General features: G+C 38.4%; 1 protein-coding gene across 2 annotated transcripts in view; it reads right to left on the minus strand.

The window, feature by feature from the left end:
• VPS41 (VPS41 subunit of HOPS complex) overlaps positions 1-26074 on the minus strand; it is a 107676-nt gene that overhangs the window by 67579 nt on the left and 14023 nt on the right. For both annotated transcript variants that reach the window (XM_026121438.2, XM_064506588.1), the window contains exons 3-4: positions 17948-18055; positions 14987-15064 (exon numbers count right to left, since the gene is read on the minus strand). In XM_026121438.2, the coding sequence (XP_025977223.1) occupies positions 14987-15064; positions 17948-18055 (186 nt within the window). The remainder of the gene's footprint in view (positions 1-14986; positions 15065-17947; positions 18056-26074) is intronic.

The raw sequence follows: 26074 nt of genomic DNA on the forward strand, positions 1-26074 counted from the left end.
AAAATACATATCAATTATATGATTCTGAGCACGAGAAGAGTTCCATCACACATTCCTGTGAAAAGGAAGTGTCACTGGAACAGTGCTGGTGTTGTGAGGTCACATTAGATGTTACAAAACCACATCTAAAATATCACACGTCCTTATATATGCTATCACAGTTGGAATTACACCACCATAAAAGTTTTATAAAACACTGTCCAGACGAACAACCTACAGGAGAAACTGAGGTTTTCTATGGGGAAGAGCTTTCTAAAGGCTGTCAGATTTCCAAGAAATATCTAACTTGGGAAAATTCAGTTTTCTTCATCTTCACCTTGGAAAAAAAAACCCTGCCCTAATCACTTTTTCAATTACTACAATTATTTTTTCTAATCACCATTGAACAACCACATCCTGCACTGCAGTAGTTTGCCTGATGCACTGGGAATAGGATGCAGCAAATCTTTTTGCTTTCCTGCTTCCGTACACACAGGAGGCATCATCACCCTTGGTCTCCCATTGGCTTACTGCAAAACACTGCGTGCAAGTATTGCAATTACCGCCCATTGCCAAATGGTTCTCCCGCTGCGTGGTCAGTCTGCCAAACAGCACACTGCTGAGGAAGCAGTCAAACCATCTTGCCTTGATTCACATGCTCTGGAGAAATTTTAGTTAGCCACAGAGGAGATATGCTGACTCGCTGTGTTCTGAGATCAGAAACGAGCACATCACCGACAGTGAAGGCAGCCAGTCAATCTTTGACAACCCCAGCATCACAGTCCATCTTCATCTGCTGACCTCACCTGTGCTTGCTCATGGGACCACCTCATTCACTCTGCAATAGCTGCCCTGACTCCTGATAAATGCTAATGTGAGGCACATAACGAAATACAGGAGAAATGTCTCATTTCAACAGCAGAGAAGTACAAGAATCTCACCTATTTAGGACCTCTTCTGTGACCACCTGGAGCACAGGCCACCCTGAACATGCACCCCTGCACCACACTCTATTTTACTATCTAAACTTTTGCAGTATTCCTTATAGCTCAACTGGTGAGTAATCAATCTAACAGGGACAGTAATCCATCATTTTCTTTTCCCTACAGGAAAGTTTGCCCTCTTCCAGCATGACTAGACGCCAACACATTTGGGCAACGCCAGCTGAAGAGTACGGCTCAGGCTCATCAGCCTGCTGGCATGGTCAGAGCCCTCATGGAAACTGTGATTGCTAAACACTGCACACGGCTGGCTAATCCCAGGGTTGGGGGGTGCAGGACATGGCGAGAAACTGTCAGTTGTCAATCTCACTTTCTGGAAGCTTCATAAAAATTGCCACCATGTACTTTAATTCCTGCCTTACCTTACCTGCCTTTCTAAACTTCTGTTTTTTCATCAAAGTGCAAGAGCAGAGTTTGTCTCAGGAGGCGGGGGGCTGGTAGCAAAGAAAGCCTGCATGTCTCCACCATTCCCTCTACAATAGCAAACACCTCCAGCCTTTTGAAAGGACAAGCACAGAAGGCTTGACTGAGTTCATCATGAAAGTGGCATCTTTTTTGTCCTGGGTGGTATCCAAGCTGCTATCGTCACAACTTTCTCACAAAGGTTCTTCTCTTTCTGTATTACTCTGCAACTGGAATGGCAAAAGTCCATCCTGAACAGCGTCACCACGACATACGGTCGTACGTTAAGTTACAACACTCAATTGGCCACATTCTTCTCATCTGTCCGGAGCCTGCATCTGCCATCAGTGCACACGGGCCCGCAACGGCGTGCCCAGCAGCGTTCCTGCGCACCGGACTTTTCTGAGGCTCTCCACCACAGCAAAGCCTCAGCTGGACAGAAACAAAATGGAGCACGCCGGAGCACCGACAGCCCAAAGCTCCAGACCATGCTCTTCCAACTTTGCTGGTAAATGGCTTTGACAAAGTTTGAGCCTCATAAAATGAGGCGCAGGAGGTGGGCAAAATAGGTTACGTAGGTTATCTTGGCATACAAGGGGAAGGTGAAGAGTAGGACAATGGGATTTCTCTATCTGCTGATGTCTGGAAGAATGGCATGTTTTGGAGACAAAATGCGTAAAGGTGCTCGGGGTAACCAAACGGTGCCTAGCAAAACTACACAAGAAGGATGTATTGGGGGGGGGGGGGGGGGGGGAAGGGGGCATTTAAAAAAAAATTCTGGATGATGTATGCAAAGCAAAGCAACTATCGAGTAATTTTTTTTCCTCCTCCAAAGCTCAAGTTCAGTTTGCATTGCTGGCTACTAGAAGGCTCTTCTGAAGGCCATGGAGCTCAGGAAGTGATGACAAATCCAGAACTTCAAAACAGTCATGTCTGAATATTAAACACTTTTTCTTGGGGGGGGGGGGGGGGGGGGGGGGGGAGGGAATTCTAACAAAGAGAGGAATATCTCATGCCAGGAGCTTCTTGTTCAGAGCTGAGTAACAGTCAAGCCAACCATTTCCAAAGTTATACTCCCCTGAGTAACATCCAAGATCTGTATCTAAAACTATCCAGGAAATTCAAAGACCATAGAAAATATTGGTATGTATGTTATCTGAAACAAAGTGTTTCTTCCAGAATCAGCTCCAACCCACCTTTTAATATCAATTATTTTATACATATGCTGCTGTGCCAGTCAAAGCTATTTACTGTTTCAAATTTAGCCTTATTCATATCTTGTCAACAGCTTGTGGATAATTTAGGGATTTCAGAAAATAGGAGCACAGATAATTTTGAGGGCTCCCCTCCCCTGCTTTATTTCTGTTTTCTTCTGTTGTTTTATTTGTCTGTTTTTTTTCTCTATTAAGTGCTATCAGTTCAGCCATGGAGTCACAACTGTCTTCCCTTGTTTTTCCTAAACCTTATTCCAGATGACACCTACAATAGTTTTTGCGCTTTTCTTTTTTTGCCTTTTTTCTTGAGCACAGAAAATTAAGTCCCTTCCTGCAACAGCCACAGGTTGACAAAACATAAAATTGCTCAAGATCAGAGAGGACATGTGCAGTCACCACCTCACCAGTCTGAGGACTGATCACTCTATATGCTTGTGACCAGGATACGCTCTGCAGTTTGGTCAGTTGATTGTTTTAAAGATACTTAAAATAAAATTTAAAAAACCTCCAGAGTTACAGGCATCTTATTCAAAAATAAAAGTTGTAACGGCACTCTGAGGTCAAAATACAAATCTAAAATTTGGAACCTATTATTCCATAGCTATTACTCAATGAATAAAGACAATCTAATCTCAAACCCTACACCATAAAAACGTGACCTCTTCACATAAAGTGTCAAGAAAATTACTTAATTATTTAATTAGCACTACACTGGGTATTTTTTCTTTTTTTTAATTCATTCAGGGCCTCTAGATTTAGGTCAACCAAAGAACACGCAACTTTGTAGTCACAAGGATACTTACAGTACTGCATAAATAATATTAACACAATATTTAAAAAGCAACATAGTTCAAATCTAGCAATAAGGAGTATCCTGCTAGTTAGGGAGGGAAATATACTGAAATGATTAATCTGAGAACAGCATCAGAATTTTATAAAGTGTAGAAGTTCTAGTAAAGAAGGGAAAAAAATGCATTCAGCTGAATTTCCATTAGCTGCAGTTTTATTTCTGATGGAGATATGTTTGGAATTCTGGACGACATAAGTAAGTTTGACTGTTCAAAATCAATAATGTCAAGCTGACATTATAGAACAAAAAAAATGTTACCTTAATGGGAAAAAGAAAAGTTTAGGGAGAAGGAAAAAGCTAGCAGGCATCTTGCACATATAGATCTAAATACAGGCTTTTGCAAAATCCTAAATTTAAAGGAAAGGGGGGCAGGAAGCATCTACCAACCAATGCACCTTATATGATAATCAATTACCTCATGTAAAACACTTGAAATAAATGCATTTAGTATGGATTATGTCAGCTCTTCAATTAGAAGTAAATTCACGGCCACTCAGAAAGCTTCCTTTAATTGTGTTCTTTGTGGCAACTCCTTCTCCCCTGACACTCATCATCAACCCACCTTATACTACCAGTCCCCCAATGGTGAACCTGAGAAATCAATCTGCTAATGTATAATTTGTAAAGCTTCTCTGACTAACAAATGGATAATTGATTCTTTCACAAATGCTGCATCCCAATGGGTATGAACTGGAATGAACAAGAAACATAAGACTGGATTTCACTCCAAGTCTGTGAAAAATGCAATATTTACAAGCTAGGAATCTAAACGTTTTAATAGCTGCCTGTGACTTCATGCCTTTTAGCCATGGTTAGCAGGCAAGCAGCACACACATTAGGAGTGTGAAAAGCAAAGCAATGTTTGATCATACTTACAGCAAAGCTCATTTTACTTCAAAAGGTTCCCAACACTAATACAACCCACTTAAGCAGTACTTTCATCCATTCTGTAAGGACAATTTTCCTAAACTTTTCCTGAATTAACCCAAAAATAGTCTAACTGAAGGTTTGGTATCATATATATATATGATACCATATATATATATATATCTAAAGACAAAAATTATCCATAGCTTTTTTCTGCTACATTATGTAATTATCATTCTAGATTTACCCAACCACTATATAGTTGCTCTCCATAGTACAGGCATACAGCGTTTGCATTGCAACCCGAATAAAAAATAAAAATAAAACCAATTTATCTCCCACAAGTGCCTACTCTTCATTTATTCACACACTTCCATCTCCACAACTTTCATATAAACAAGTATGTGCAACTTCCTTCAATGTACAGCAGTACAACTAATCAACCCACTTAAAAAGTTAACACACCAGAACAAGGACTGTCATTTTTCTGTTTGTATTGCTTCCACCATGGTGGAGGTCTGCAAGCACAAAACACCAATTTATAAACAGGAACTGCCTCATCTACTGTCGTGACATTAAACAAAGGTCTTTTGAGAATATAAACCTTGCTCTGCATTGGATGAGGCACTTGCTCTGAACACAGCTCCAACTCTTTAGCTTTTACTTGAATAAATTAAAAAAGTTTTACACACATCACCAGCAATAAATTATGAGAAACAGACAATGTCTTTAAGATACTTTTAAAAAACGGCAAAAAACCCCCCACACCCTTAAGCAAGTATTGAGTATCCAGGAGCAGTACAGAATAACAGCACCAAGGGTGCCTTTTCTAATGAGGAATGACAACCTTAACACTTCTAGAAGAAAGCCCAATTTTACTAACTTGCCAGAAAAGGAGTTTTCTATTTTCTAAGGACTTCTTACTTTAAGAAGTTATAGGAGATGACAACAAATGAAGCAAACAGTTGAATATTCTCTCGATATTAAAAAAAAAAAAAAAAAAAAAAAAAAAGAAAGAAAGCAACGGCTAAGCACACATATATTATGTATTGTATGTCCCATCTCCTTTGAGTTCAGGATACTGATGCCCAGAGACCTCTTGTTTTCAGAATTTTTTTTTTAAAGGGAAGAAATTGAATCAATGCACTTTATATGCCTCAGATATTACATTGCAGTGCTGCACTGACATGCATATTTTGCATAGTTGTGGAGTTTTACTGACACAGCAGAGGGAAAAGCAACTCAGAAGAGCAAATTATGATGTGTCTCATGATTTACATTTTAACTTCAGTTGAAAAGTACGTATACGGCTGTGTGTGTACTAATGCAAACTTGAGGAACAATATAGTAACACAAAGGTTTAAACTGAAAAAGCAGCTTTCAAAGTTACAGAATAAGCTGCTCACCATTCCCTGAAATAGAAATAATACATGTTGAATTTACAACACTTAAATATTCATTTGATGGAAATGTACTAATATCCACAGCAAAGAGGTTTTGTTCAACAGTACTGGTAGTTAAATTTGGATAAATGAGGATTCCTGCTCCAGTGCTTTTCCTATAACACTCCTGAATCTGTCACTTTCCAAATGAAAAACAGGAGATCATACTGGTTAGAAAAAAAAGGGAGGGAGAAAAGCTGGGGAGAGTGACAAGGTCTGGGACATGGAAAAATAACAACATTAACTTTTATTTCATCTGCTGGAAGGCAGACCTTATTTACAAAAAAAGAAAAAAATCTCAAAAGCCTGTCTAAATCTAAGGGAATATGAGGACAAGGAATCTCTCATATATGTTCTGAGAAAGTGAGAAAGACAAAAGCCTACAGTGATTTCAGTATTTTTCACATCAGTGAATCCCTTAATCTTGTTGGTCAACTACAGGGGCTAAGAAAAAAAAAAAGCCAAAGAAAAAAAATTAACACGGAATCTGCCTAAAGCTGGAGTAGTTGCTAGATAATCTGAATGCTTGCTAGGAGTGATAGAACTACTAATTTAAAACTAATCTATATCGAAAGCCTGCACCATTTCCGAGCAGAGCTTAACTGTTGGCTAATTTCTCACAGATCCAGAGTAGAATCTCTTATCTGTTAGAACACCGGTGTGTTAAGGATATATCCTTCCAAGAGCTCTGTGCCATAAAAAAAAAAAAAAAACCTGCTCTCTTTTCCTCTTCTCCCCACTTCACCTTCTCTATTCATTCTGCAACCACAGGCTTCAGACAGGGAATCTGCTAAACCTGCCTCTACTTCTCTGTTGCTATTTGTATATCAAAGGCACCTGAGGATATGAAGCAATATTCCCCATCACCTATCTCTGGGGAAGGCTGAAGAATAGTTGGGGGCTGAAGGCTGTGACTGTACCCATGCACCTCAGGAGATCCAATACAGAGTGGGAAAAGACTATCCGATGAAATCTAGAGGCTCACTTCACCGATTTCTCTAACTGCTTTGATTTCTGGACTGCTCCCCAAACACACTAAGCATGGCAACTTCATCTTGGGACACTAACTTTCCATACAGGCTACTGAACTACAAATCAGGCTTTGGAGAACAATCCAAAAAACACACCTAAACTTCCGAGGATGAATCTTACTGGGGCAATTTCATAGGTTGTTGTTATAGAGTAACAATGCTCATGTCATTAATATATTCAACAGGATTTTGTAGTATTCCACCCTCAAGAGGGGGAAGTATGAGATTTTTCTCTATTTCTTGATAAACCATTATTCACTGAAGTGAGTGATGAAAGAGGCCATGCAGGTGCAAATAGTGCACACTCTTGTCAGGACAGGTTTTCTTTTTAGAGATTATTTTATTGGCACTTTGACCAGACAGCTTTTAAACAAGCAATGAGGCTCTTGACTAGTCTTCTCAGGAGTCATTCATTGTTTTTCCAGCATCATTTCCAGGAAAGTTTTCGCAATAGCCATGATTACCACCCTGCCTGACCTAACACAGGAGAGAAGACATGACCACATGGAGCCTAGGATCCCTGCTTCTTCATACATTCTATTACAAAGCCATTATTTTCTCCACAAACACATAGTTTTCCTCCTTTTATCAGCTCCTGCAATAAAAAACTGGACTAGAGGTTTTTTTCTTTGTTTTTCTTTTGTTTTTAAGTTTAGTCTGTCAACCATTCTACTATAGAAGATGGTCTCAATCCACTGGCCACTTAAATCAGTGTCTGTCCAGCTGACTGAATCAGACAAAGCAAAAATACTCTCTTTCCTGGCTGAATACGACATAACTAGTCATATTCTTGGCATATTATACTGGGTGATCAAAGCCGAAGTTCAGCCAAAAGCTAAAACTGAAGTGCCATTTTCCATGTAACCATCTATCTAACAATACCTGTATAGCCTAGCATCAAATAAGAGCCATATGTGAGAATAAATGCTTTCTGCTTACTGAAAGCATTTTCTTTGCTTTGGACACCAACGCTAGAATTTCCTTACTTTGCAACTGTATCACTTGAAAAAGTCTCAGAAAACCCGGCAGAGAGATCCCCAATGATCAACTTTAGGTTTCTCATTCTTAACAGGATCCTAACCAACATTTGCAAATCAGAAAGATTGAGGTGGAGGAGGTTAGAGAGCACTCACATAAGTGGAAACTATGAATCATGAAGTGCACTGTAACTTACTGTAAATGGCATATCATATGCTGTATCCCCGCTGTGACAGTAAGGTAGAGAAAGCTAAATGGGGAGATGAATTGATCCTGTATATCTTGCCCAATGCATTTACATATAAAGACGCTCTATTTCAACACCAGCAAAATGCAGACATTCTTGCTTATAACCAGCTTTATTTAGTGTAGATTTAAAACAAACAAAAAAAATACTGCCAAGGCCTGCAGCAACTAGACTTCAGCCATCAGCCAGTTCAAAATTTACATTTCGGAACCTTCCAACACAAAAACACCAATTTCTGAAATTTCTTACACTTTTATTTCTCTGCATCACAGAGCACTAAGTGGAACTAGCTTCCTAAAGCAGCATCACAGGTGGAGACAATCAGCTTGGAAGTAGCTACCTCAGTTAAAAGCCACTCTTAGGGTATTAACACCCAAGACAATAGTCAAATTTGGACTGTCCACATCTAGCATCCCATCAGAAATCCAACAAAACCACTATACACCGTCATGTCTTCTAATAAATCTAATGAAGATCCCCTTCTAAAGTATGGAATTTACAAAGTTCATTATCAACAATATCTTACCCCCATGGGGAAAAAGACTTAGTTTTGCCTTCATGTTTTGTTTATCATATTATGTTACTTTTATGTCATTCTACATTTTTAATAGTGCAGCATTTTTATTGTTAATGGAAACAAAGGGCTGTAGCTTTATCATTAATGTCATCTTATATAAAAGACAATGTCCTCCAGAATTCACTTGCTTTGGACTTTCTAACTAGGAGAACATTTTCTAATGCGAATAACATTTTATTAATGCCAGAACTCTGAATAATTCTGACAAGTTAACTGTTGTTATTTGGTGTGTGTGCACGCAAGTTCCTGCCCCAGGAAAATGGCATCCAGATATAAGATGCCATTTAACAAAGAGGAAAACAGCTCTAAGAATCAGCAGTATACTAGATTCTTAGGAAAAAAAACCTTTCCATATCCTCCCTATGCTTTTAAAAGCTGTTAGGATTTAGAAAACATCTGTGTTACAAGTCTTTCCTCTGATAAAAGACTTTACCACTGCTACCTACTAGCTGTTTCACTGCTATAATAGAAACACTAGAGCCACTTGGCCCAGTGGTCCAGCCGTATATCAGCAAAGAGCATTTAGGGTGGGTATGAGACAGATGTGGCACAATATGCTTCTGAGACGACTGGGAAAAGGAAGTGGCTCATGACTGAACACATGCCTCGTGCCAATCACCATCACCTGGCCAAATCAGCAAGTTCCTCATAGGGCAGGGACATCCATGATGGCCAAGAATCCATGCTTGCTCAAACTTTAGCAAAAAGTAAAAGAGCAATCTAGCAGCACCTACTCTTTTCAGGGACTAAGCAACTGGAAGGCACAGAAAAGCAAGTGTAAATTATTTCTTAACAGTTATTTCAAATGTGTTGGGAGGTTTGTTCCCCTCCCCCCACAGTTATTCTCCAGAAAGCACATAAGCTATAGGACTGCACCACCTGTTTGGGTGGGAGGTCTCACCAAACAGAATTAAGGCTGTCCCCTGGATAGACACTCACTTGTATCAAAACCTTAATATTTACCTTCCATTTTGGGGCCTGTGTTCACAGCACACAGTCAGAGCACCAAGCATAGTCTTGTACGAAACATGGGATTTCAGCATCCAATTTGTTAACAGGCACACTGACACCCTGCAAATAGTAACACAGAGCTACCCAGATCTTAATTCTAAATTCTGTTGCTTCATTTCATTTTACTACTAAGTCTTTCATAGTCTGACACTGACAACTAAAATGATGTAGTTAAAGTAATAAACAGGGAATTTTAAGTAGCCTGTCAAAATAAGTGACACTTATATCATCTTAGTCTTATAACTCTCATGCAAAGTTCCATTCAGACTAACTTCTTCATTATACAAACAAATGCTAAAAGTTACCTTCCCCACTGAAGGATGCTGCATTATCTCTCAGAACACATAGTGGGCTCTACATCATTTCTAGCAACAGCATTTAGTGCACAACAACAGCTGCTTTTCATTAGAAAAGCTGCTTTTCTTGTTACCAATTAAACCCTTTCAAAACCATGTCAAGACACTATAAACCTCCAACACATTTGTTTGCAATTTGATGAGGTATCAGCAACACCAACTGGCCATTGACTTAACTTCAAGCAAGCCACGCACTTGCTGGAGAGGCAGGGAAGTGCTGTAACTTTAATAGGCCCAAGGGCAATTATACCACAACTGAAACAACTTCCCTTTGAATTTTCAAGGTAGCAGGGATGACCTAATGACTTCTGGTTTTCTGCCATTTTGATTAAAATACTATAAAGAAGTGTTTAATACTACACAATGTGAGATAGCAAAGAAAAAAAAAACTGACTGGGGAGACATACACAGTAAAAAGAAATTCTGCAAGAAGAGGCCTCTACTTACTGTTTCATGCTCTTTCAGAAATTCCACCAGCCTTGAATAGCCTCAGAAATGTTGCATGCTAAGACTTGAATTTCTTCCCAGTGAGAGAGGCTTTAAAACATTATTTATGTTTCTTTTCTACACTCGTGCATCACCTCTGAAGCATCAAGCAATTAAATCCCTCCTACCTGTAAATTAGGTTACACTTCCCCTACTCAGGGTAACCCTTGCACAAGCCAAAACTTCTTACCATTTCTGCTCTAAGCTTGATGTTTATTAGAAGACCTCAAAATGGGGGCAGCAGGTTTTCTTGACCTTTGAAAGGTTTGTGATTTGTTACTTAACTAAATATGTTTGTACAGCTTTCTCCATAGCTACAAGTCCTTAATCCACAAGATGTCAGTTGAAGCAATAATTATATTAATAAATTGCAGACAGTCTAGAAGAAAAGAAAGATGGGGAAGCATTTGGAATTAACATCCCGTGAATCAGTCCTGCATAACCCTTTGTCAGTACAGTTATCAGGCTTTTTTTGTTGTTGCCTTTTAGTAGTAATTTTCAGTGTGTTTGACACGTTTCATCTCACTCAATCCACTGACTCCTAATACAAGAGAAGAGCAGTTTGTCAAACATATTATCTGAGGATGCATATCAGTTAATCTCAGGCATCTGACATTGTTGAAGACAGCAACATTGGTGCAAGCTGAAAACATGCTAGGTGAGGAGGAGAGGGATCATGCCAGAACACAAGTGTGGTCCCTGAGATACCAGCAACACCTAAGGCCAAAACACAAAAAACTCCTGTCCCATAATTCTGCTTTTGATGAAGGCAGAACTTGCAAATCTGAAGAGACGAGTGGTCCATGTGGTCCAGTATCCAACATCAGATGTTTTAAGAGCAAGATGAAAAAAGACTCTGTTCTGAAAAGATTTTTAATTGCCAAAGTTAGTCTCACAAGCTTCTGTGAGGCTTTCTGGGGCACAAAGAAGACCACATGATTAAGCCTTTGAAGCACTGTAGACCGTATTTATGATTAGGCATACCCACATTATTTCATTTCTCAAGACATTACGTGATAAAGTAGTAAAAAGACTTTAAAACAAAACAAAACATTCTAAATCAAAATTGTAATAAACAGAACTTCTAGGGCTGCCAGGCTTTACATTTTAGTGTTTCTTATAATATTTGTTTAGCAGTTTAAAATGCTAAATTAATTCAGACTTCAAAAGGAAGGTTACCATCCAGAAGTTGGCCATTTTGGAGATGCTGCAACGTATCTGTCAGTTTTCTCTCTCTCTCACAGTTCACAAAAGCTAGAGACATGATAAAAGTAATTATGCTGCAAGTCCTTTGAGATGAATCTCTTTCTCTGCCTTACAATTTGGATGAAATCCTAATGCAAGTCAATACGAAAGAGAATAATTTACTATAAAAACAAAATTTAGTTTTGTACAACTTCCAGCCCACCCATAATATTGAACATGGTTACCTGTGATCAGGAGAGAGAAAGGAGATCAGGAGGACTAAGACTGCAATAATGACATTTTCCACATAACTTTTTTTTTTCCTTTTTGGAGAGTTGTTAGTAGTAATTCGTTCTCCCCTAACTTTTCTCTCCACTCTAGGACACTATTTTACTCCAACTCCAACTACAGCCAAGTAAAAGTCATCAAGACTCAAATCTGAAACATACCTACATGTTACAAGGAACACTTAAGATTGCCATTAAAAAAATTAGATTTTTTTCTTTTAAAAAAATCCTCTTTCATTTCACATACTGACAGTATTTTGGATCTAGTCACCTTTAAAATTTCCTCTGTGTGCTGTTTCACAGAGTTAGTTATTTTTAAAATTACCTTTCTGTCCAACTAATAGTTAACAGAATTAGATAGAAAGGTAATTTTAATAATATTTTTTCAATTTGACTTAATAAAAATCAAAAAAAATGACAGATTCAAATGCAGAATAATTCTGGGAATTACATAACTGATTTCTTCTAGACAAAAGGCTGCATATTGCCATCTTTACTATTCATTTCTGCCACCTCATAAGACAGAAAACACCTACTAAAAAGAATCTTTCAAACAAAGATTTGTGAAATTCACTTCTAAGGCACATCACTTGCTGCAAACAATTCCAAGATTTCAGTGCTCGAAGTAATACTGCCTGCTCTTTAATGAGAAACCCTATTTTATTCACTCAGAGTGGTATTTCAACACTACTAATTTCCACAGATCAGTAACAATAGCTCTTTCTCCTATTTACTACTTCAAGGCAGAAGTTCACCCCTGGAAAAGCTTTCTGGAGGAATTTGCTCATTCTGGACCCAACAAAGAACCAGATAAAACGCTACTAGAGAAAATACTCTGTCACAGAGCATTTATAAAAAAATGCTTTGCCTCCATAGGGCTTCAGGAAGTGACTGGCTTTCTCATCAAGAAAGGGTTTGGTTCTGTTTGGGTGTTGCTTTTTCCAATCCAGTAATGCGCTACTGCAAATCCCATGGGAGGAGAGACAGTAGACAGGGCGTGGAGGGAGAGAAGACAAGAAGGGAAAACCCACCAAATGTTTTGCTAGTGATGTCTCTAGTCTGTAGTCCAAGACCTTTAAAAAGTTCAGGTTAGAAGGAAAGTATTCTGACATAACAGCAGCCAGTTCAGAGTGCACTCCTAGATCAATATCAAACTGAAAAAAAAGGGAAGAAAAGAGTACCTTTTCCCCCTGAAACATGATCTAATTTATCTGTTGCACAGGAGACTTATTAATGCTTCTGTTTCTTTTCATAATGTATAACAGAATTCAAGCAACATTTCTTTTCCCTATTTTCCATCCCAAAAAAGCAGCTTTCACTCAATTAAAAAGAAAACTCTATAAGCAAACATGGCACAAAAAGCAAACATGGCACAAAAAGCTTTATTTTGCAGCAGGTGAAGTTTGGAAAAGAGATAACCAAGAAAATCTGTAGAGCAGATAGTGCCAGCCTTAACTTCACCATAAGAAACTACCCTCCTAGCAGCCACTGCTAGGACTTTTTATTAAAGAAAAGCAAATGAAAGAACAGGAGATTTGAGTGCGTACAAAGAGGATGGAAGGATTTTGTTTTATAGTCTTCAGTAGACAACAGGTCCCATTATGTCTTGCTCTATGCCTAGGCAGTGCCCTAAGGCTTTACACAAAGATGAGGACTTCACCTTTATGGATCAACATGGGAGAACAGGGCCTTATCTGTCATTGATCACACATCTAGCAAAATAATGGCAGTTCTACAAATGAACCCTTCCAAGCACCTGACACGGAGTAGAATAAATATACATCTAAGACATTTAATGCTTGAACTCAATAGAAAACCTCCACTTTGTTTTAACGGGCTCTGAGTCAGTCCTTTACTGGAGAGATGGAAGAGAAGAATTTGGGAACATTTTACATTTTATTCTGATCTTCCCCAAATAGATTACTTGCAGAGAAAGAAATTGTTGTATTTTGAGCAAGTAGCGTACATATAAAGTAATCAGAACTGTAAAGGAGCCGCTACAAGTGTTTCTGATGAACACACAATGTTAAAAGTAATAAGAGAACATCATTAGCTTGACTTTCACTAATACCCAGTCAGGTCATTGTGAATCTGACCATTGCTATATATGAAATTTCCTCCAAAGGTTGTTCATGGTAGGAAGCTGGGTTTTGGCTGAGACTTTTTTTCCTCCTTGCATGACTGCATAATTAGATTTTTCAAAAATATATACAAAACCTTTCACCCCTCACATGCAGCTAGCTGTGTCAGCTTTAGAACATACGTTCTCTTTGCAAACATGCCAACATCCTGTGATGGATACTCAGACAAGTGCTGACACTGCTATGAAAAACTGATGCTTGGCCACTAGACTTTGTGAAAATGCCAGGAGAGGTGAGGGGAAAGAAAAAAAAATTGCTAGTTCCCTCCCCCTATGGAAAACAAGGTGATTGAAAAAAGAGATATTTAAAAATCCACGATCACCACAGTTAAAAGCAGTATTTAACACTCTAGAACAGAGCTTTAAATTTACCCTTTCATTCATCCTCTAATACCAGGAACGACAATAAGAAAAAAAGTCTGCCTCTTCTCCTTCAATCAATACAATCCCTTAAGAGTCCAAGCTTCAAAAGATTCACATAAAATATTAGCGTTATATATTTGCAGTGGATAAACTGAACCAGCACGGCAATCAATCAATTTTCAATTACTTGTGGCAACTAGATAAGATGATAGTACACACACTAACAATTGACAACAGTCACCTAATGAGTGAGCTCATACCTTATGGAAGTCACGACCCTCTGGAGTACCTAATTAATAATAGCCTTTTACAGTCATAAATATGTATTTCCTATTCTGTCTTCATGATCAAAATTTATTATATGTAATCTGAGATGTGCTCATCACAAAACCATTCAGTGCAACTTCTTTTTCCAAGGACCATACATTTTCTCTTGTATTATAGGGAGGGAGCTCACAAAACGCATTAGTGAGATTTTAGGTACAGCAAGAGCATTCATTTATTTATTACTTAGTACAGCACAGTGTATTTACATCCTAGTAGATTTGTTCTGAATAGTGCCATACTTACAACGTCAAACTTCTGGGTGATGTTCCCTTGGACATCAAGTAAATAAACCTTGCCGTAATGTGTTCCCAGTGCCAAAAACTGTAAAAGAAAGATCGGTTAAATAAACACAGGACACTGCAATCAAAACTACAGCAACATTAAATGAACTCTGGCATGTTTACCATATTAATGATTAGCAGCAACCTGGAAGAAAATATTCTACAGAGAAAGCTTATTTTAGCCTCACCTAAAGAATAAAACAGGGCTTCAAGCCCATATTACCGTGATAGTGCAAGTTAGCTGTCAGAATGAGTCATGAGGACCCTCATCTACTGACAACTAATGGTGTGTCTGCAGTCCCTACACATTGCCTGATGGACTGTGGCAGCAAATTAAAAATGCAGCGTGAAAGCACGGACTAACACAGACCTGAAGTAGTTTTAAGGTCCTTTCCACGGCTTTGTTTAAATCATAATGGTTTTCTGGAGGGAGATCATTTTTAATTCTCCTTCACCATTAACATAAAAACAAAACATTCAAGCACATGCAAACAGCCAGTGGTAGGCCACTGGTAAAATACTGCTGAATTATGGAATGGTGTGACATTGCATTTAAGCACACAGATCAGCTACTGGGTTTGCTTTCCTTCACATACTATAACATTCCTATGTTGAACATTTCCAAGACCAACACACTTTTCCTTTGAAACCTCAGGAGTTTCATCCTAAAAATAAACAAACAAACAAACCTCCACGCAAATGCATGCACAAACTTATTCCAATACAAAGGCAGCAGCAACCAATTCTGAGAAAGTCTGCTGTTAATTGAACCATGTGAACTACAGCTAAACAGAAAAGGAAGAACTTTGGTACTATGTGATTTATGACAGAGGTTTCTTTTTATTTCCCCTCCCTTCCTCTCAGCATTACTCAAATAGTCTAGGCCCTTCAATTCTCTGTATTTCACTGCATGTGAGCATGCTTCATTGCAACCTATAATGAAATGCTCAAATTTACAGGCACTACTAAGCGTGTCAGTCAGGCAGCACAATCTTTAAAAAAATAACCTTACAGAAAGTCAAGGTTTAAAAGGATTTATCAAAATGGAATTGCTTAAAATGAAATTTCAGTTCAGGCACTTAAAATATGAAGCTACATTAAAAGGAGTCAAAAAAAGGAAAGAAGGGGTTCATTAGAAATTCATCCCCTGCAATGCCTTTCACTCCTGCAAGGTTGCCTTTTTTCAGGAAGAAAAAAGTCCCCCCCGGGTAAAAAAATCAATACTGGTTAATAAAACATCAGGTGTGCAGACATAACTAGGTATGACTATTCCACTGCACAGGCCTGCTTGAATGCACCAGGTGCCATGACGATTAGTCATCCAGTGCAGACAGCAAGCCTGGTGAAAATATGATGCTTTAGCACTGAAAAGAAAAAAAAAAATTCTGGGGGGAAATTAGTCTGTATACATAAGCCAGATTTTCAGAATTCCCAGAAAAGTCAAACTGCTGTACTCAGATGTGTACTTTACATAGTACTACATAATTTTGCTAATGATGATGCTTTAGCAGGACTTTTAGCAGGACTTTTCCTGCTAAAGCAAGGAAAAAAAAAAAAAAAACCCTCACAAAACCTATAACCCACCTTTATTTTTAAGTTTTCTGTTGTAAAAGACCTATTCCTAAAAGACTCCAGTACCTAGCTTCTAACAATATCGATCCTTCTCATAAATAGTGTATCTAGTTTGCTGGAAAGCTAAAAGTGTTTGGATACTTAGAAAAGCTTTCCTGTATTGTCAGTCTTTGTAACACTATAGTTAAAGCTGCATCTGTACACTTCTTTACAGAAGAATCCTGTTTATCTCTTGGCCTTTAAAATTTAGTTGAGGCTAAGGAGAAAAAGTAACACAAACAGGTCACAGACTAGGAACAAATGCTTGCAAATTCTCAAAATATCTGTTTAACTCTAAGTTGTCAAAAACATTTAACACAGACTTATTGTTTTCACTCATACAGTTAAAATATAAGCTTCATCTTAAGAGCCTCTTGAGTCACGGCAACAGTCTGAGTAAGAGAAACACAGCACAAGTCAATCTAAAAATATAGCAAAATAATAGAGATGGATCCCTCAACAATAACTGTTAAGCAGCTATTATCATCAGCTGTGAAAAAGTATACATTCAGAAAAGAACTGTTTTACACACTTCTGCTAATAGCTACTTGATAAATCATTAACTCTGACACGTTAAAATGTTTTTCAGCATTCCTCAATATTTTAAGATGATCTTCAATATTCAAAAAAGACAAAAAACTCAGAAAACAAAATCACTGCAAGCATGAACGAACAATTCTGCATAACTCAAAATTTCTTTACTTTGCATTATCTATTACTTTCTGGCTTTCATTCTCTCGTATGTCTCAAATGTTACTGGTATTAGAGCATGCAGGTTTCCTCTCTCCAGGCCTTAACATGTTGACCCAGGGGAGGGGAGCAGAGAAGTTTAAGACGTGTACACACACACGCACACGTATAGTAATTACTTTCTTTCACACTGTATTAACAGAAATATATGCTAAGCTGGCCCCTGGCATGATCCAGTCTGTCTTCAGTGATTCAGGCTGTACAAATAAGCCCTGTACATGCCAATTTCTTTTCTGACTAAAGGAAAATTGGGACTGCATCCCTATTCTAGTTCTTAATACTGTCCCTAATCAGAATCTAGCGAGTACCTTCCCAGTAACTTATATAAACATCCCACTTTACAAATCACCGTATCTTGAATTCTCACCTCGTATTCTCACTGAGAGAGTGTGATCTGTTCAACACAGGCTTACCATAAGTTTTGTTTATATTATTGTTGGCTTGCACCGCTTCTCTACATTTGGCAGTACTTTTATAAAGAAAAATACTGGTGTGTTATAAACACAGATAAATTCATAAAAACAAGTACAAGTTCTGTCCCTGCCCCAAAGTCATACAGTACCTTTTCATGCACTGTCATGCAGCTGGCTGCATCTTTCTGGAGAATTTCAGTCACTCCATTAGAAAGCCGTTCATACTTCAGCTTAGGTTCTTCTTCACTTTCATCTTCCTATATTTTCAAAAGTTTGAGAGAAAGGGGGCAAGAGCAAAAAAAATGTTTAAGAGTTGATTTTAAATATTAAGAAGTTAAAAAATACCCCCAAATCATCACACAACAGCAGCTGAAGATGGAGCGCTATAATCTCTTAACAACAGCCACTACAATCGAAAACCAAACTTTCACATTTTTAGCATTCCTGAGCATCTGAGTTGCATTTTTTGTTGTTGTTGAATTCTCTTTTTACTCCAAAGTTCTGGATGCAAACAAAGACTGTAAAACAGCATATCTATTCAGCTGTATTGTAAGAGGCATTTAGTTAATTTCTAAAAAGCGGGGAAAAAAGTGTATATGTGTACTTAGTTAAATAACGTTAGTCATTTCCAATTTAGAAGAAAAAATATAAATGGAATGGATATGGAAAAGTTGATGATGATAAAATAAAATAAGTCACTATAGCCACATTTAACTGCAAGCAGAAGCATACAGGTTACAAGAAACTTCAAAACCTTTATAAGATGCTGCACCTCTGTAGGAAGGGCAGACACAAAATGCCGTGAACAAAAATAAAAAGAATCCATTAGGAGTAAGTTAATTGTATAAAAACACACCAATGAGTTTATGTTAAAAAAAAAAAAAGTATAAATATGCTGTTGCAAAACTGTCTGGAAAAAGGAACGGGATATAGTACATTCCTATGGATCACCTATACCATCTACTACATTTTTAGGAACTTTTCCTGATAAATACCTAAGCTTTCCTTTGTTTCTCCTTTCAAGCATGTTAGGTATTATCACCAGATCACTATGTAAACACACACACAAAAAAAGCAAGTGGCACAGAGTGAACAAAGAGGAGACTGAGCTAGAAACCAAAAGTGGCAAGCTCACTGATCAAACACCACCCAACATGCTCATCTTTTACGAAAAGGAAATTCAAGGTGCAAAACAGTACTCTGCTCATTGGCATCTATCCATAACAGATGGTCTACTGAGATACAATGCCAGAAAGGGATTTCATAAGCTTCAGCTAATACTACACATGCATAAATACACACAAACCTATCTATACACACACCCCTTTTTCCTCACCGGGTAACTACACCTGCAATAATAATCCCCTACACGTATTGCTAGTTCTAATGAACACACCACCACCGAGTGTATTTCCCACATAAAACATTTCTTTCATTCCTAAGCAACCAGAATACACTAGTGCAGCGCTCTAGTAAAGGAGCGCCTATTTTCCCCACCAACCACTGCTTTCCTATTCCTGGCATAAAAACCACGTATAAAAATGCACGATGCCAGGCTAGAGCAGAAGCACTGCATCTGTGCAACGTTTTATTCTACCTAGTGATCTAAAAAGAATAAACTCTGAAAAGAGATAGCTTAAGAATAAACTATTTTATTTAAACTGCCTTTGGAGTACTAAAGCAAGTCTTTCCCAAGTTCAACCTTGTGGCCATTTAGAGCGCATGCTAGTATCACCCATGTTAATACATACATACTTTCATAAAAAGCTGAAAAGCCCTTTGGGACTATGGGAACATTCAATATTTATTACCATGCATTCATTTTATACATATGCTGCAAACAGAGGATCTTTTAAAATGTTATTTGAGAGTTCTGTGACAGAATACAAATGAGATTAATACAGGGATGTCAGCAATCCATGACGTAGTTGTCTGAAGTGAGGTGTCAAAACGTCCACCAAGAAACAATTTTATTCAGTAAATCTAACACTGAATGAAGTTGTTACTAGACAGAATGACAATGTCAAATTACAGGGCTGTATATAAATCAGCCAAATTACTTGTGCCTACACATCCTTAATAAATGACTACAGGGTTGAGGGAAAGGCAAAGAAAAAAAAAGAGCACACATGATGGAAGGAGGAAGTAAGGACGTATATGTTCATTTTACAGCAATTAATATATTATTGCATTTCATACATCTCTTACAAAGACTACACTTGAAATGCACGGGTAATCTTTGAATAAATCCATAAAAGTAAAAATTGAACTCCAGTCATCTAGTCTTTCTGAGATCCCACATGTTGCTGAAGTCTGGACATCAAATGTGCAACCAATGTGAAAAGTTAATTCTAGTCTCTTGAGTATTTTGCGTAAAAGCATTCATCCATGGACCATTAGATAAAGTTACTGAAAATAAGTTTTGGCAGTCTCATTTATGAGTGAAAACTAAGTAATTTTTCCTGCACACGCATATACAAAAAATATACACTTTCAAGAATCGGTGCACTGAAGCATTCTGCCAGGCCTCAAGAAAAAGTAAATAAAATGAAAACTTCTAATATTAGGCAAAATGATGTACTCATTTCACACTTTCTTGACAGGTATCTTATGTTAAGTAAAAGTCAAGCTAAGAGGTGAATTGGAAGGGGGTGGTGGAGGTTTTGCTGTAAGCAAAGAAAAAGGTGATTTGCAAAAATGTAAGATTTCTCTATTGCTACAGACTCTAGTTCATATGTTAAATACATTTGATGCTCTCTTATTCCAAATATCAAAGTTTAGTCATTTCAAGGTATTTTTCTATGAGGAAAAGCTTTTACGGCACTTCAAACTTCTAAAGTAAACACAAGCCAGCATTAATAAAAAGCAAATCAATAATTTTTGTTAAATTTTAATAATCCTGCAAGCCTACAAATAAAACCATCAGCAGCCTGAGTTGAGATGACAGTTGGCTGCGTTTCTATGACAACCTAGAGGAATAGTACAAGTCTTCACTTGCAGCAAAGCTAAGATATAAACAGTGACATTTATTCCATACAAGAAAACTCACAACCTCCCTTTAAAAAGAAAAAAAAAAGGGTGGTGGTGGTGGAAATCAGTTTCTCAACCAACATGGATTTTTACTAAGTATATGACACTTCTAATTAAAGAGAAGTCCTTTAAACCATCCTAGAAGATTCTAAACATGTGAAAATAAATTTCATAGCATTGCTTCTTGTACCACCACTTAACACTTCTTCCATATTTTCTGCCATTAAAAAAAAAACACCGAGTTTTGAAATTCTTGTCAAACATATTGAAAGGAAAAACAAACGTGCAGAAAAACCCCACACAACACACAAAATTTTTAAAGCACTCCACAAAATGGCAGGTTTAAATTCTGGAAGGCAAAGAGACCCATATAGCTGAGAAGTGGGAAAGCCACCTTTCTTTGTTTTAAAATAAACAACATTTTTTCAACCACAAGAATGTTAATTTAAAAACTCATTTTATATGTTTTTTTATTTGCCCTTTACTGCGGAAGCCAACAGTAAAAGTGCTCCAAAAAAATGCCACAAAGACCTTTCTCCAGGTATCCATAAGCATTTCCTATTGAAAGGACATTTCCAATCGAAAGATCTATTGTAATTAGCTAGCAAGACCGAACCAAACTCTTTCCTATTCAGAGCTCTTACATTTTTCAGCGCTGAATTCCTCAAATAAACCAAATTCCTCTTCCCATGCCTAGTACCTAAATATGAAACTCACTGCCGATCCTTCTTCAAAGGCTGAATTAAGAAACTGAAGACAGCTACAGACGTGCCAATAAGCTCTCGAAAAGCCAGTTTAACCATGAGGAAAGCTCCTCTGCCTTTCTAAATTGAAGTGCAAACTTCCTTCGGCTGTTCTCCCTCTGTTTTTCCTAGCTCTGCCTATAGGAACAGCCACAGTGCTATCCTGGGGGTGGGGGGTGTCTGAAATGGATCCTCACAAAGAAAATTTCCAGAACGAACCTGCGGGCAATTCCTTGAGTTATTCCATTAGTGCGTGTTTGCACCCGCAGCAGCAGATCTGCCCACAGGATAGTCACATGAACTACATGCTCTATGGATTGCAGATACTCTAATTACATTACGGACACTGACAGTAAAGCGTCATCTTTCCTACATGATTTGTCCTCTAAGTTTTTCAAAGCCTTCATGGAAATAAATAGTGCATACGTTATAAGACGAGTGCCCTTCGTCTTTGCTGCACCATCTTCCATCCACTTCCAGCCAGAATTCCAGGTAGTATAGGTGGTCATTGAGCACTGCTTACACTTTTAAGTTTTGACCCTGCGAAACATTTAAACTCAGGTAGGAAGATGCCTATGGTCTAATCACTAAAGTGATTTGAAGGGAGTCACACTCGCATCCTACTTCAACAAGGCCCTTGGCAGCACGTTTCTTCTTAAAAAGCCATGCCGGGGGGGGTGGGGGGGAAGCTTATTTTCATTTTTGACTTTTACGCTTCCTTTCAAATTCCTGTTGATTTCAGCAATTATAAGAAAAATGTTAAGTTGGTTCATTTCCTGCTAGTTTAGAGGCCATTTAAAGTGCTCTGCTACTGTGTATCTGAATAGCTAACCTTCAGGAGACATTCTAGAAACTCATTAAAAACAAAATGAATGCTGCTGAAGAGCAAACACAATATTCTTGCTAAAGAGTGAGAAGAGGCTACTTTGTAATTTGTAAGACTAACTCTTCATGACACTTAAATGCAGGCAATATCCATGGAGACCCTCTGGAGGAGTCAGGACATTTTACAGCAGTCATCACTACCACACAGAAGAAAAAAAAAAAAGAAACTAACTGTTACACTTCCAGAATTATTAGTTTCAGAACTATGTGAAAATTTCAAGTAGAACTAAAGTAGTCAACTCCATTTATTTTTGGCTTAAAATAAAGGCTCACACAGCATCTTCAGTTATTCAAAAATGAATAAATACATCCTCCATGATTCGGCTAAAGGTAGCTTCACTTATTACAAAAACCCAACAACAAATAAAAAAGGTAATAAGATTTCTGGACTCAGAACACACTCTCCACAGAGAACTACTTAACTCTCTTCCATACGGACAGAAGCACAAAGCACAGCAAAATATCTAGCAGAACTCAGTTACCAAGATAATCCATTATCTCACAGCCAAATCAAGCCTCTTGCACAAACCTGACTTGATCGACAGCACAACGATCTCCAGCTGCTCATTTCTGTAGAAATGATGCCTTAATCAGGGGTTTGGCTTCATTGTTTCAGTCTTATTTTTGAGCTTTTGGGGGGCGGGAGGGATCTTTTGTTTAAAAGCCCCCATAATTGACATAGGAACAATGAGTCCTTATCTTAACAGCTAGTACCTCTCTGAGAAGCAGAGCTGGGCATTTCTAACCACACTGCTAGGAAAGATGCATCGTCACTGAGCACTTATGACACCCAGGCTGTATGCAACCCCTTTTCATCACAGATCTGCTTCAGGAGGTCAAGACTGCGCCAAGGAGGCTGTGCAAGGCTCAGGAAGTTTGCACAAAAGGGTCTAGCAAGCACTCTACAAACACAAGGGTGACTGTTGCAAGGTTTACATGAGGAGGCAAACATCATCCAACAAGACAGAAGATACAGCTGCAACTTTTAGTTTAACCTTTGCCTCATTAGCTCACCTGGAAATTTTACAACACTGGTCTTAACACCTCCTTTAGGCTGGTAAAGAAACTATATGATTTTTGTCAACCTTTATCCTCTCCAGGTCAGGTTCCAGGCCTTTATTAGGACCTGACAATCTCCCTTTAAACTGAATCAGGACATACCGAAGCACTGATTTACAAATATACCTGGCTTTAGGTTTGCTAAGCCCTACTCCTCCGATTCTTTAGAGAAAATACTCACCCAAGTATCTCACAAAAGCAGGTTCATTGTTCCATTAAACAATCACTCTAGTTCTCTCTAGCCAGGTCATATTTAGGCTAAGTGTGACCCAGATAAACCCAAATAAAGAGATTACCAGACAAGTCTCCATATTCCCATCAGCACTCCAGGAATGTTTGTGTGCATTATGTCTTAATTGCTTCTTTACTGCTTTTCCACAGCAAGATCTACTTTTTCTAACAACTGTATGCTAAAGCACAGATTTTTATGCATTTTTGTACCTAAAGGCAGTAATTAGGACTGATAAACCATAAACTAGTTTCTCAGTTAGGCACCCTTTTTCACCCAGGATGATAAGCTGGCTTTTCGACCTAGTCTGAAGTACAAACAAAACTGCAGGTACAACAACTGTTCACAGCAGCTCTGCATGATAGAGCCTGCTAGCTAGTCTTGTCTTGGTCTTGCAATGCCAATGGAAAAGGAAATAAATGATTCTGCCTGCCATGACGTTGTGTAGCTTGGAAAATGGTACACACCAGGAGATAAACCAATCAAAGGAAACACACAAAGCAGAATCTACATTGAATCAATCACCCAATTCCATCTTACAGCTTCCAGATACAGGGTAAGCAACTCCCTCTCATACTCTGCTAGAAATATTCTTTCAACCCCAATCTGGGGGTGAAAGGGTGCCAAGCTAGGCAAAAAAATCCCAACCAAACAAAAAAAAATACAGCAGAAGGTTTCTATGACTCGCTCAGCCTAGAGATGTGCAGCTTTCACAGAGGAATAACAGATGGCCACACAACTACTGTTTCACTTCGCTGAATGTGGAGAAAGAAAGGTGGGCAGGCAGGGAGTACAGAAATGCATGCTGGCTTCCACCCACTCACACACATGCTTCTGTACTGCTGACTTTGCTGGGAGAAATTGGTTGTCAGAAGGCTTTCTCCTCTTAACTCCATCACACTTGACAGCCAACTTAAAACATTGTTGTGTTTCCCTGGACTTGTGGCCTTACAGACCAAGGTTGAAGAGGGTGGCCTACCTTACAAACACCTATCAATCTCTCCTATGTTCCAGCTATCCAAAGCTATCAGTTTAAGGGCACTGTCTCCTAATCTACCACCACTTTTATGACAGCAGAGTCCTGAACCCTCACCAACAAGAGGAAATACAACGTAGCCCTCCCCTGACCTCCCCTTCTAAACCTGCTCTACTTTGTCCCCTGGCCACCCTCAGATTGGCCTTTGCAGATAACCTACTCCCTCCCCTCAAACACTTCAAACCCTCCTAGCCAGGACTCCTATATCCAATTTCAGCACTTTCCAGTGTGCCCCCCAACAATTCCTGTTTTCCTACCCTTCAAAGAGTTTCCAACGCAGCACAGCCACCACATCCTCAGTGGCAAGCTCCCTTCTAGCCAGGCAACACTCCTGGCAGAGCGGCATTCCTGTTTTTTTCTTTTCTTTTTTCTTTTCTCCAAACAACAACAGAGTTTTTAACAACTGCTTACAATCTGGCATAAGGCATGAAACACTTGTTTATAAAATACCAAAACCCAGCATGAACAGTTCAGCATACACATTAACTTTGTGTCTAAGGAAAAGAAGCATGCAGCTTTCTGTTCCAATAGCACACCCAGCCCACCTGACAAATATGGAGGGAGAACACAGAGAAAAAGATCACTGAACAAGACGATTTGGAAACGCAGACGGTTACCATACTGCACTTCTTTGTCATCTTTCCATGCCTTATCGGAGTACATACACTTCAAATAACATGGGAGGCAAAAGCAATATTATTTTAGTAAGTCAGATACCACAAATGCAAGTGGACATACTTCCCATTTGCAATATATGGGAATACAGCCACTGAATTAAAAATTAAGGAAATATCCACTACAAGTGAAAACATGACACAGTAGTGACACATGACATAATACATGCAGGAGGATTAATATTCATAAAGTGATTTTAGAAATTATTAAAAGGGCAAGCTGTAACAAACTGATATTGTCTATTGATGGATTTAATGAAGCAACATCATAACCTTGTAATACAGTTGAGAGATTTTTTCAACTTCCACCCTAGATCATGTTTTAAACTCCTGAGTTTGGTCACATCATTGAAAGTTTCATTTTCTTTATTTTTAGAGATGCTCAGAAAAGGTTGTTCAGTAAAAGAACAAGGGGAAAAAACCTCCAAATCTTAATCTACTAAATGGCTTACCCTATTTCACAAATTTAAGTGTGAAAAAGCCTTGGTTATAATTATGATGGGGTAAATGGGCCTTCTCCCCCTCTTCCCTGTTACAGATTCTCATTTAGTAGTCACGAAACACTCATTCTTGCTAAATCCTACTCTCACTTTATGCCTGCTGGTTTCAGATTTTCATCT

Source organism: Dromaius novaehollandiae, chromosome 2 (assembly GCF_036370855.1).
Source record: "Dromaius novaehollandiae isolate bDroNov1 chromosome 2, bDroNov1.hap1, whole genome shotgun sequence".
Classification (NCBI taxonomy): Eukaryota; Metazoa; Chordata; class Aves; order Casuariiformes; family Dromaiidae; genus Dromaius; species Dromaius novaehollandiae.